Genomic DNA, 14016 nt, shown 5'->3' on the forward strand with positions numbered 1-14016 from the left:
ATGAAGAACCAGAGTTTCTGGGATGTAGGAACTTGTCCAGCCCAAAAACTCTCTGGACTTGCACTTATCTATCTTTTACAGCAACAGATAAGCTACAGTTTATCAATCAGTGTATCATGTAGAGACAAGATGGATTGCCTGTCCTTCCTCACTGACAATGGAAAAAGCAGGATGCCCAGACCATGGTTATACTTCCATGTCTGATCACATGAGGGGAAGAAGATCAGCTCCTACTTTAGTCCTTGCACGGTGTGTATTGTTACTGGTGGCTTCCTCATTCTGGAGCTCTGGCACGTGAAGGAACAAAACTCACTCGAATAGCATTTACAGAGCTGCTTCTAGATTCTCACTATCATCACAGAAACCTGATTATTTACAGGGAGCTTTTATAGCCTACTATTAATGCTCTGCATAATGAAAAAATAAATTCTGCACCAGCTCTTTCCTAACTTTTCTTGAGTTTTTCCCTGGTGTCATAACAATTAGTTCAATGGGGAAACCTCTGACTGATACCACAGTGAAAGCATGTCATCACACATGAAACTCATGAACAAGGTCTTTCCAACCATCTCTAAATACATCATGAAAGGAATGTTTCTTTTTAATATTCTGTCCCTGTTTTTAGCAGGTAAATCAAAACCTGGCAACTTCCCCATGTCGGACACAATCCTACAGTGTTATTTCTGCTGAATCATGTGACATGAGCTGTGCTAATCTCAGCTCTTCCCATCCTGTCCAGCCTAAAACCAACCTTTCACTAACTCCTTTGTGCCTAATCACACAGTCAGGGTGGCTTCTCAAATGAATGGATAGAAGTACCAATGAGAAGCAATGGAAAAATTCTGAATGGCACATATATATTCAGATTGTGGTTTTTCCTTTGTGGATAAACAAAAAAGATCTAAAATACTAATGCTGTTTTGGACTTCATAACTTTTACTTATTCAAAACCCATGCAAATAATAATGTATTAATAAAATGGCATTTTCTGCACAAAACTTTAATTGAATACATCATCCTCCTCTTTCTTTCTCTATTGATGCATGCTCATCTTTCTAGCCTTTCCTGTGAGTTTTTTAAAAAGTAAAGCTACAGAGTTTAAATGTCATTTCCCCAAAGCGGGACATGGTCAGTACTTGGAAATGGTTATGCATCTAATTAGTCACAGAATACATAACATCGGATGATTTAGGTAACAAATCATGACATGCGCAGCAAATGATATAAAACATACTTCATTTGAATTCCCACAAAATGCCACCATTATCCCTTCATAAATAGTTTCTCTCAGGCAAAGGTGAGCTTAGAAATCTAACCCATTTTTTTTAGTTCAAATCTTACAAATGCTGTATTACAGTCAGTTACCCTGAATGATTCTGGTCTAAATAAGATAAGCCTCTGTCCCATTCAGAGCATAGCAAATGAGAGGATCTGAACATAAGACTCTCTGCCTGAGGCTATTCCACTACCCCACTTGGATTTTTACACTTTAACAGGACACTGGCATTCCTACTACTAAAAACAACGAAACAAGACATTTCTTCTGATCCCACCTCAGAAAACAGAAATCTCACAGGTGTTTTCCAACCTTACTTCCTATGGCAGTACAATTAAAACCTGCAGTACAAATGACTTAAGTATAAAAACAACAACAACAAAAAAATGCACTGGAAAAAACATTCTCATTATGTGAAGAGTAAGGTTAATGAGCTATTACCTTGGCAGGTCCTTTCATCTGTGAGCAGTTTATAGCCTTTCTGGCAGCTGCACTCAAAGCTGCCAACCGTGTTTCGGCAGAAATGGTCACAGCCACCATTGTTTACCAAACACTCATCAATATCTGCAAGAATGAACAGCAAAGATTTAGTTCATGATAGCAAAAATTTAATTTGTGACAGCAATTCAGTCGTTCAGGACAGGAATACAGGAATACTCAGATCCCCAAGGAGGCTGCTGTCCCTGTCAGGAACCAGGCTGGTCAGATGTGTCCCTCCCAGACCTATTTCACAAGGCTTACAAGGAGAGCTATGGCCTGATCTGTTCAGGAGATAAAGGTGTTTCTCTCAGAACTGGAACCAACAGATAACTCAAGCTGAGTGAGGTACTTTGGTGTTAAGGAACATTCATGGGAGCTTCTCTGTAGATGGAGTGCTCTGTCTGACAGCAGACTTCAACCTGGGAAGGATGTGAATAGTTTTACCTTGTATAGGAACTAACAAAACATAAGAACACACAAAAAATTGAGGAAATAAATATGTGAAGTAAAAGACACTTGAATTCTGAAGAAATACTTCCATCATCCTTACACAAACAAATGCAAGGATAGATTTTCTCAGAATGAGCATTATATGTTATTTTGCTCATTATTCAGTGACACAGTGACACAGAGTGTCACCCATTTTCATGTATCAAACTTTTCTCACTTGGTGTAGCAGAAAAGGAACTAACTCTGAGTGCATGTGAAATGTTGCTTCTTCAGTTATTCTGAAGAACAGAGCACCTATTGCCTTCATTTGAAAGCCATATATATATATATATATATATATATATATATATACACATACACACAGTATGAAGGATAGCTCAATTGCTCTTACTTCAAATAGTGATTATGGAGTGGACTGATGAACTTGATAAAACCTCTGTTCTGAATTTCATACTGATTATTCTACTTCCCATTCCTTTTAAGTTCTCCTAAATGTTATGAAGATCTGGAATGACCAATCTCTTTTCCAATCCATAAAAGGTTGTGAAGTAAGTATATAACAGGCCACAAAACATCATTTGAAATACAGGGTATCTTTCCATTCTCCCCCAATTATAAAACCATGTATTTACATTTTTTTGAAAAAGGGGGAAATAAAAGTACTTTTACTATTTTTCAGGAGAAGAATAGTGCCAAAAAATAGCTCTTTTAATGAATGCATATAGTGAAGAAGTAATATGACATTGAGCCTTGGCTTCCCACTTCTGGAATTGAAAACAAGATCTTTTAGGGAACTAAATGGAGAGCAATGTTTCCTTTTGGAAAGCTTCTTGCTATAAGATCTTTGAAACTTTGAGGTAATAGCTGGCCATTTAAAGAGTAAATCTTGCAAAATGCAAATCTAGATGCCAACAGGTCTTACATATGAAGATGGGAATTTATCAAAACCAGCAAGAAGATGGTGAATGAAGGGCATGCTTTAAAAATTATTTGAATTCAGCAGGATTCTTAGTGAAAGTAATTCATTAATTTTTGGAAACATATGATTCCAACACGGGAACGAGGCATGGTGCTTACCACATTTCTGCATGTAAAATATACACAGCAGCAAGAGGAGTGAGGCGGTAAATCTAAAAATTTGAACCACTGAGAGGGAAAATTCAGCCATCATTTCTAAAGAGCACTTTGTTGCACACACATTGACAGAAATATGTCCAGGGCTCAAATAAGCAAGAACAATGTATATTGTTATAAAGGTTTTCTTATGAGTTGCACTGAAGGCAAGGAGATGGGAAATTTGTTCTCAGACCCTCTGAAGTAATGCTGCTGCTTATTACTTTTGTGTCTGGCTCTGCAGAGGAGTGGCTTTTGCATTCAACCCAATTAAAGAATGAGGGTAAATTGCAGGCAGCAGCTGTGGAACACCCTGAGTGCTTTGTGCAAAAAGCAGCTGAAATCTTTGTGTCTTGGGTAACAAAGTTCTCAAAGTGCCCCAAAATCAGGAGTCTGTTTGTTGTCTGTGGTGCTCCAGTTCTGGCATTCGGCTGGCCAACTACAGATAACCCTGGGCTCCCAACCTGATAGATCTGGTGAAGAACACACTGAGGTCACCGTTTGTAACACAAGGAGACTGGAGGCAGCAACCCTTTTGGTCTGGCTGTGATCATCTGCGCAGGTCAAGACTGGCAGTGAAAAGACAAGAACTTTTGGCCCAATTCCGGCAGCCTGGCATTTCCTTTTGTAGAAGTGATTTCTCCCAGCTCCCTAATGTGCAACTGGGACTGTGGCATGGGTGTTAGGATGGATTACCACAAAAAGTCCCATCCTTTAGCAGAGCACAGGTGTACCGAACTACAGTTTAGCATGCCCTGACAAAACTGTGGGACAAATGGAATTGTGAATTAAAATTACTAATACGTTATGCATCATAAACACACAGAAGAGTCATCCATCATGAAGAAAGTATCTTTTACTCGTCATAAGAACAACATGACCTTTGGGCTACTCTGCTGCCTGAGACTGCTTGAAGTAGAAATTACTTGTAGCCTGTCAAACACCATTCTGGAGTAACGATTGATGTTTTTAAATGATGGCCCCTGGATTTCACATGTTAAATTCCAAATTCCAGTCTCTTTTCTGTGTCTCTCACGACCATAAGGGGCAAAAATGAAACCCTGCTGGCATCAGAGTGTAGGTTTTAGGCTGTTAATACCTGTAATTCCATTAACAATGCAGCATATTAGCTTTACACCAGCAATTCTTTGGAATTCTAAACTAGGATCTGAGTAAAACCTGTGAGAGTCCACAGGAAAAGAAAGTATTTATTCATTTCTTCTAACTGGAAAACATGACATGACCTTTTGAAACAGGGACCATCAAAACAGAATAGAGGTCAAAACTGTTAGCTGCAAAAACATTCTAAATAACATAAACAGTGCCAATGTCTCTGCTTTCACTGTATTTCTTTCCATGGTCATAGCGAGACTGACAAGGCATGTAAAAATTATTTCACTCTGTGGAGAGCAGCACATTGCTGCATTTCACTTGGAAGAGAGCAGTATCCAACTGTATGTATCATGTCTAGCTGGTTCAGAGAAACTGCAAGAAGTCTGTATCCCCACTATTTTTCTTTCCTTGGTCATAAATAATATGTGTTATGAGCCATGTGAAAATAAATTATTCCACTGCATGAGAAGGTAAGGCCACATTTATATTTAAACTCACTGGTACCCAACTTTGTCAAGTGCCTCTTTGAACTTCACAGAGGGTAAGTGTGTCTGCCTCTCATGTTGGGCAAAAATACACAGTGGAAATCCATTGTGGTGTCTCTACCAGCTTTGACATTATTTAGTCAAATATTTCCCTACTATTATTGGAACTGTCTGTGGAGCAGCCAAAAACCTGCTGTCTTCAAACAGTTCTCAAGTGGCTCCTTGAGATGCAGGTTGTGGAAAAATAGCTCCAACTTCCCACAGGCTCTGCTCCCCTTTATCCTCAGAAATGCAGGAGGATGTAAAGAACTGTATTTCCTCTGTGGGGTCGCACATAAAATGCCCTGATGATCCTGTGAGAGTCATTTCAGACCGAGAGGTCTAATGGGCTTTCAGTGTGTTGGGAATAAACCCCAAGGGATTTATCCCAACGCAGTGAGTCAATATTGTTAAATAATACCTTGTTCATCCAAGCTCATGATCTGCTACAAAATACCAAAATAGGACACATGCAGATATGAAAACACAGGCCAGTGAGAAACCGGAGAAGTATTGAAAATTATGGTCAAAACTATCAGGTGAAGTTATGGTGTAACAAGCAACTCATCACTCAAGCCTCCTGTTAGCTCTGAAAATAGTTCATCCAAGCAATTAAATACAAACAAAAGCAAAGATAAGATTTGCTACAAGGAAGCTAACACCTTCTTTAAAGTTGTAATATTTGAAGAAAAAAACCCCAATTGCAAATATCTGCCTCTGGAGATGGAGCTCAGCAACACCAACACAAAAGCTGTGTGTCCATGTGAGCCCAGGAATGAATCCTGGGTTTATAGAAAAATAAACAAAACCAAAACCCATAATATAATTATTGTAATAAGTATATTAATCTATAATAATAGATTCTCCTATTTTTTCTGAGGATGTCAAAATGTGAGGGAGGCAGTGGAATCGGCTTGAAATAAAAATATAGAAACTCAGATGCTTTGTGCTAAGTTGCATAGCTACAATGCTACAATTTGACTCGGCTAAGCAAGCAGACTGTTATTTTTCTTTCCATGATCTTATGAAGATTTTTGGGAATGCCTGCTCCTGTTCCACTTGCACCTTTTTTAAGCTCTGCTCAGTGTCCTTCATGCTTGAAAGGAGCTGGTTCTGATCAGGGTGCATGTATGCACTTGTGTACGCACATATAAACCCGCAGAGATTTGCCTCACTGCATACAGGCCAGGGAACAAATTAAAAAGCAGGGATTTTAGGTAACTTAGAACTTAACATTTCACATAAGCTGCTTAAAGGCAACTGAAAGGGTAATCAGCATGCAATCTTCACTTAGCTGCTGAACAATGATGGAGATGGAGGTTTCCAGAGCCTCATCACAGGCGGAAGTGAGGATCCTCCTTTCAATGGCTGGACAAATATTTGAACTGATTGTGTCTGTCTAATCCTTCACAGATTTAAAATGCTACCTAGCTCCAGGAAAAGAATATACTCCCAGATCAACCTAAAATAATTCCTGAAACTTCATAAGCTTCTTGTTTTTAATAATGAAAGCCAGCGTGTTGGAATTAGTAATGCTATTACCAGTATACAGTGGACATTAATATAAATACATTTTCTGCAAGGTACGCTGGTTTGCTAGTTCTTTTTTGTTCCCTGATTTCCCAATTTTCCCTTGCTTTTCTTCCCTTGCTCTTCCTCATGGTTTTACAAATCACCACTGTCCCCTAGAAATTGGAACTATTGATGCCTTGTTGACACAGATATTAGTTCCCTGCTGCACACAGACCACAAAGAATAAAGCAGCCACAAAACTTTTTAACCCCATGCTGGAGGTAGGGAAATAGAGGAACAGAAAAAATAACTAACTCATCCACACTTGAATCCAATTTCAGTGTACAACTCAGCTGGTTACCCTGGGGTGCCAATCAGCACAGGTTTGCACAAAACACCTGGCACTGCATGCTGTTCTACATTACAAATATTACAAAGCCACCAATGCTCAGACTGAAATTTTTTTGATATTTGCCCTGCCACTTCTCAATAAAACTTGTAAACACTCAGGATTAACATAAGCAGAAGCTACCAGGCTCCACTTGCAATACTCTAAATGTAATATTGCATAGCATCTTAACTAATGCATGCCAGGGATATCTCATTAAGGTAGAAAGATAATTTCATATCCCCAGATCAGTGGATTCACTGGATCAGTGCCACTATGAGAAAATCTAAATCAAAGTAGAGCACAAGCTCTGCTCTTCCATCCAGAAGCATCAAGCCAGCTGTTGTGGAGTTAGTTTCCAGGGAGTTGGAAGTCCTAGTTCCAGTTTTACAATGGATTTATCCAACATTTGGGCAAGGTGTAACACTTCCCTGCTTTATTTCACTTCCAAAATTGAGGATCGGTAATTATCACTCGGCGTTTTCAGGACCAGTACTTTCAAATGCACATTATGGAACAAAGTGTTAGGAAACCAAGTCATTTGCTGTCAAAATTTTAAAGTCAAATTACAGTTGTTTTAAATTTCTGGTCTGGGCTTCAGAATGGTTTGATCCAGCAGCAGGTTCCTTGCTGGTAGTGCTTTGCACTGGAAGATTTTGTGAATCTCTGCAGGACTGTTAGGGCCATGTTTACTTTAGGAGGTACAATTTCTGTTCCAACACTCCACCTGAAACTGCACAGTCCATTGTCTCTTGCATGTTTCAGGGAGGAATAATTCTATTTATGCAGTACCTTCCACTTGAGGATTACAAAGGACAGCAGCTTATTTTCTTCATTACATTAAACCTACACAACACTTCTGCAGGAGAGATACATTTAATTAATTCCTCTTTAACAAATGTGAAACTGAGGCAGGTAGGATAGTGTGCAACTTGCCTGCATCAGATAGCTACAAAATGAAATAAAGCATATATTATAGCACCTCTAATTTGAGTTCTGTGCTTCAACAACATCCTCATTTTCCCTCCCACAGTGCTAATTAACTGTAAAGTATGATAGTCATTACTGAACTGAAGTTCCACTAAGTAGCAAATGAAGATTCTCTGTTTAATTAGCTTTATAGCTGGGTTGTGGGACAAGGCATTTTCCTAATTAACAGGATTAAATCTAGACTGGGCAGACAGGAATGAATGTAATTAAAATTTAATCTTCCTCATCCTGAAAACAGGCTGCCCACAAAATGAGAGCTTTGTGTAAATGCTCTTAGAGCATGGAAAGGTTGAGGCAGGTTTCAACACATTTCCCTCATGTCACTTTCTCAATTTTCACCTGTTATCTTCGCAATTTCACGAAGAAACCTGTCTTCCAACACAGATGGTAATCTGTCACATATGGATTTAGGTGTCAGCTATTCTCCTCCAGGACATATCCACTCTGACATTATCCACCAACCAATCAATAAAAGAGTCTGCCAGGCTGCCAAGAGATCAATCACCTTGTAAAACAAACATTATGTCCTATTATTTTCTTATTACAGTTAATTAGATTTATAAAACACAAAAACCTTCACAGGTGAAAAACTCAGAAATGCTGTCATAATAGGTTAGGCCCAGATTTCTCGTTTGTAAAGGGGAAGGGATTTACTAAATCTAATGTGAAAAGAAAGGATTTTCATTTAAAATTTTTGCTGAACACTGAATTCTTTTCTAACCTTAAAAACATGTTAGTGCAATGCTACAAACGCTACAAACCCAAACAGTGCAAGCTGAGGCTGTGACACCAGAATGTGAAGGGAACTGGAGACATGAAGATACAGACTGATAGTCTTTTCAGTGTCTAGGCTGAGCTAAATGTTAAAACTACCCCTCCTCCCCAGTGTCCCCCTGCCAGAAACAAAGATGAAGCTCACAGGAATCCCAGGAAATAAAACTACTTTTCCTCCTCCTGTAACATTTTATCAATCAAAATGCTTTCGTCCATCAAAATACTCTTTATAAAACATTGGAGAGGGAGAAATAAGTGTTCTGTTCCATCTCCCATGTGTACTTGGGGACACCAAAGAACGTGTCTCTGTTTTTTACAGAGCATGTGGAAAGTGCAGGAAATCAGATTCTGGGAAACTCGACTGCCCCTGTGGCCACGTGGGTGAGTACAGACGGATCTGGAGGCTGTGGGTAAAACAGTGGGAGAGAACTGTGCAAATACTTTGGGCTGACTGCTTACCTACCTCAATTATTCACACAGCCACTACCACCAGAGTAATTCCATGAGCAATGTAATTATTCACACAGCCACACCACCAGAATAACTCTATCTGTAATGTTTATGCAGCAGGAGCAGAGGCAGAACAAAACGGGTTGCTGCAGGTTAATAACAAGAATAAAAGAGTTATTCAGTGTTTCTTAAGGAGTAAATCAGACAGAACTATGGCTGACATCCCTGGCCATTTTCTCTGTGCTAGCTGTCACTAAAAAACAAGGCCTGGCTTTTACTGTATTTAATTTTTCAATATACTCTGAATGAAGAGCAAAGGGGCAAGTGAAATAACTGCACTATTGGACCAATATATAAGAATCCCTAAGTTTAGTGTATGAACTCAATTTACATTTACCCATGGTTGTTTTCATTTACCCCTTTGGAATTATTAACTGCTCAGGAAAGCTCTGTGCTTATTTCCAAGAATACCAGTTTGCTTATAGAAAAGTGTTTATTTAATTAAATAAAATTGGTATTAAGGGCAGTTAAAGGTACTGATGTTCTCTCTAAAATCCCAGTGAAACTGTGATAGCTTTCCTGGGATAAAGCTACTCCTTCTGAAAGGGGCACTTGAATACAATTAGTCCATGATAATTTAAATAGCTCTTAATGAATCAAAGAAATTTGAATGCTGACCAAAAAATAAACCCTCCAAAAGTTTTTGAAGACACTACTTCAAGCAGCCAGGGATCTGCTCTGTACCAGGGAAGATAGAGGCATCACTGAGAGCAGGATCTAGTCATATTAAAGAAAGGAAAAACAGATTTTATAATGAAAAAGGCAATGATAAAATAATGAAAAAAGTGATTTAAGTTTTGAAAGTTGGAAATTATGATCATGTGAGTAGTCAGCTCCCAAGTAACAGAAAGCACAGCACACTTTTCCATAATATACCGTGGTTGTTGATCCTCAGGGGGCTTTATATTGTTGAATAAATGCAAGGTCTTTTCAACAACTGAAATGCAAAATATGACCCTCTGAAGCATTAATTTAAAGGATTTGGCATTTTCAAAGGGGAGGTTCACGAAGACAAATAACAACTGCAAGTTTCTAGGGAACAGGGATATTGCCTAGTCATGAAAAAACCCCTAACTTAGTACACATGAATTTATTTTGTGGGGATAGATGAAACCCTTGGGAGGGAATGAAACAGAATGATTTACATGGCAGCTGACCCAAGTCTGCAAATTTTAAATGGAAGATAATTTGTTATATTATATTTGTCTGTCATGAACAAGTCTACAGCAGACAAATGAATTGTATCTCTTTAAACAAAAAAAACCCAAACCCAAGGCCCAGCTGAAAACCTAAAAGGCAATTCCCTTAAAAACAGGGAAGGGGCAGTGAAAGTTTCACACATATTCTTGGTTAGATAAATTTGCAGCAGCAGTTAGAAGGATTCTGCTCTCCATTCTCTCTCTCTCTCTCTCTCTCTCTCTTTTTTTTCATTCCATTTTCTTCTTTCTGACAAATTTTGGCTGTGTTGATATCTAAAATTTGCATTTCTTTTTTATTTTTTTAATAATGGGTTTATAATTTGATTTTTCATCACTGAGGTCGAAACTTCAAGTGTCTCTTGGAAAGTCTGAATCAATTATGTGTCTAAATCAGTCACATACATACTCCTCAGTGCGTGTCCAATTGCTCATTTTTCTGATTGCCCCACTAGGCTTCTGACCACTGTCACTACCTACCACCAAGGGTTTCCCATCTTATTCTCCCTCAAATCCTACTCATTCACTCATTTTCTGCTGGCAGTCAGTAGCTTTTCCCCCCTCTCCAACATCTCTTCCACAATTTATGGTTTTACCATGACCTCTTCTGAGCCTTCTCCTCAGTCCAATATTCTACCACCTCTCTTATCACACACCAACAACAGTCAACTCCCTGTTTGCTCTAAAAAAGTGGGGGAAAAAAAATGGAAACCTAGTTTTGAGTCACTTCCCAGTCTTAGCAAGTCTAGAAACAGCTGTTTCCAGGGCAGCAGGGCTGGCCCAGATGGTTGTGGTTCTCTCTCTGGACATGACACAAAGCTTTTAATGAGCTGCTACAGCTGCCTGCTGGATGCTGCTCTGTTTTCCTCACACTGGACTGATCCTGCATGTTCTTTGTCTTGAGACCTGGACAACATAGATGGAATAGCCTAAAATGACTGCAGCCTTAGCAAAAAGGCCTTAATGTTAGCTTCTTTAATTCACATTTTGGTAGTTATTTTGAAAATGCTTTTGTAGCTACCAGGGAACTCCTGCTCTCATCCAGTTTGTGAGTCTTACCCACCTCTTCTAAAACAAGCATCTCTTCTGATAAGCTGAACTCGATTATTGTTCTCCCATTGGCTACTCAGTTTCCCCTCTCTCAGTCCTGATGTTTATGATGGTTTATTTTGGACACAGATGGTCTCACATCTCACTTAAGAGTCATATCAAACAAAAAATAACCTCAAAACTGCCTCTGTATTTTAATATTCCCTTTTGGCTTTATCTTTTCATTTGTCATTCCTAGCAAATAAGTTCCCTTTGTGTTTTCTTCTCTCATCAACTCCAAGCCTACCTGTTATCTCTCCAGCATGCATGTGGTTGATTCATGTGCCAAAAACTTCCCTGTAGAGGCATTTAGTGGGTCCAATAATAGGACTCATCTCAGGGCTTCCCCAAAGTGTGTGTTCTGAAAATCTTGCCAGTACTCAAGCCCTGAACAGGACCACTGTTTTCATGATAGAATTCCTAATTTTCCTCTCATTTAATGTTGTTTTTTTACCTTTTTTTTTGTTGGGCAGACACATCTATTGTTTCACAGAATGAAATCACCCAGTGGCTGCCTTCAGTTACATGTTTGTCACAAATGCCTCTATTTTTTTAATCAAATGTTTTTGTCACCTAAAGAGGAGTCCTGGGAAGGGGAAGAGACAGGGTGATCGAGCTGCAGCAGCATTAAAAAAAAAAAAAATCTGCTGTTTTCTGCAGTTGAGCAGTTTGGGATTCACACCAGTCTGCCTTTACCAAGAGTGCTTCCTGCTTGCTTCCTGAAAATGGCATGTGGTCTCAAAACCCTTTAACTGTGCAGAATACTGGCTAATGGTCAGAACTGGTTTGTCAGAAGGATTTTAAGGAAGTTAAGCTATTTTAATGGAACATTTAATTGTACATTTAATCTGTGCATCACACATAAATAGAACAGCATTATTTTAAATTAATATTTTTGTTCCTCCTAAAAGCACTAATCTAACTACTGCAGAACCCACATTTTCACTACTATCATTCTTGATCTCAGTCTCATGTTCATGAATTAATTTAGGCACCGGCTTCTTGTGCAAGGCAAAGGTGGCCCTCTGTTCATGCAAAGACATAAGAGGTTTTTTTATTTATTTTTTCCCTTGTTTTTAGGCTATAAGACAGACCTCAGCCAAAAGATTCGTATTTGCCTTGGGATCAGCATGGACAGGGCAAAGGTATTTTTTGTTCTGACATGTGGCTGTAGTGGCTTGTGATTACACCTGATCTATTTTCTGATAGCTCTTCGCTTGCAGGTACAGAGAAGCAAACTCAAATGGGGCTTATCTTTGAACACACACTTATTACTAGTGGCAGACTCTGGGAGGGTAGCTGCTGTTACTTGAAAGTAGAGTTGTGTATGAAATCTGATAGAAGTAGAGTTACTTATAATGAATTATGAAAACTAGATCTTGATTTGATTATTGGGAAGTTTATTCTTGGCTGAAATTGATGAGAAGTAGGGAGAAAGCCATCTGGGGGGGAGGAATGGCTCAGAATGAACCATTTCAGTCAACACATAAGGGTTGCTAAAAGGCAACACATACTTTAATAGCAAACTTCTAAACCTCTACCCTCTGACTTCAGACAGCTTGTGGACTGGCTTTGACAAAATAATTTGATAAATTCAGTTGGCTTTGGCCTGCCACTGAAAAAAATCAAGGCACTCTGATTCCCCTGGAGAAGGATGTTTTCAAAGGGAGGAACACTGAAGAAAACCAGAGAGGGACTGAGAATTTGTCCTGCACTGACTTCCACATTTGAATGGACAACACAGGCCTCCTAGCACCACTATATTAACATTCTTTCTTATATTTTGTTTCTATCATTGAGCTCAAGGAGAGGCACTGTGTTCCTCTGAGGGGAAGTGGAAAGGCTAACCCAGTTCAGAGATATTGCCACAACAAGTAAAGTGGGTACCCCACAGGTTGGGATTAAACTATTTCCATGTCCTTAGGAGCATGTTATTGCAATAGGAGATGAGTTCAGAGGGTGCCAGCTGTCCCATGTTATTTCCCAATGCACACCTCTTTAAGCTTGTACAAATAGGAGGTAGCTGAACCATATGATGTGAGACCTCTAATCCCACCAGGAATTAGCAAAGGCTGTGCTTATTTTCCCTTGGGGTCACCTATTCTTCTGACTATATTCTAGAACACACTTCACTGTGTGGGATTCCTGAGAGAAGTAAAAGGCGTGAGGTGCAAAATCAAATTTGATGCCCCTGGGGGCTGATGCATAGGAGAGAGGATGGGGATTCTAGTTGGGTATCCACAGTGGGGGCGACAGTGGCCTTGGGGATCAAATGAAGAGTCACACAAAGTGAGTCTACACAAAGGCTTGAGGATGACAACTTCTGTTTTAAAAAATGAAACAGCAAATTTCAGTGCCTTTCCTACTGAGGTTCTTGACTTGAAATCCCATGAGCATTCAGTTTTCTGAAATGTCTGAGAAATTTTCCCCTAAAAAGTCAGAAGTTTATCTGACTTATTACCCTAAAACATTTGTACTACTTGCCACTCCCAAGGATCATGGGTAAAGTGGTTTATGTGCTCAGGTCAGCTTCTTCATAGAGAGTCTAAGCACTAAGTGTATCTCAAACTTGTTCCACTTGCAGAGTTTGGCATTTTTTTT

At 39.2% G+C, this 14016-nt stretch overlaps 1 protein-coding gene across 3 annotated transcripts in view; it reads right to left on the reverse strand.

The window, feature by feature from the left end:
* The window catches only part of SCUBE1 (signal peptide, CUB domain and EGF like domain containing 1), a 190308-nt gene that overhangs the window by 43116 nt on the left and 133176 nt on the right, over positions 1 to 14016 (reverse strand). For all 3 annotated transcript variants that reach the window (XM_063154261.1, XM_063154262.1, XM_063154260.1), the window contains one exon: positions 1718 to 1840. In XM_063154261.1, coding sequence (XP_063010331.1) covers positions 1718 to 1840 — 123 coding nt within the window. The remainder of the gene's footprint in view (positions 1 to 1717; positions 1841 to 14016) is intronic.

The sequence above is a fragment of the Melospiza melodia genome, chromosome 4 (genome assembly GCF_035770615.1).
Source record: "Melospiza melodia melodia isolate bMelMel2 chromosome 4, bMelMel2.pri, whole genome shotgun sequence".
NCBI lineage: Eukaryota > Metazoa > Chordata > Aves > Passeriformes > Passerellidae > Melospiza > Melospiza melodia.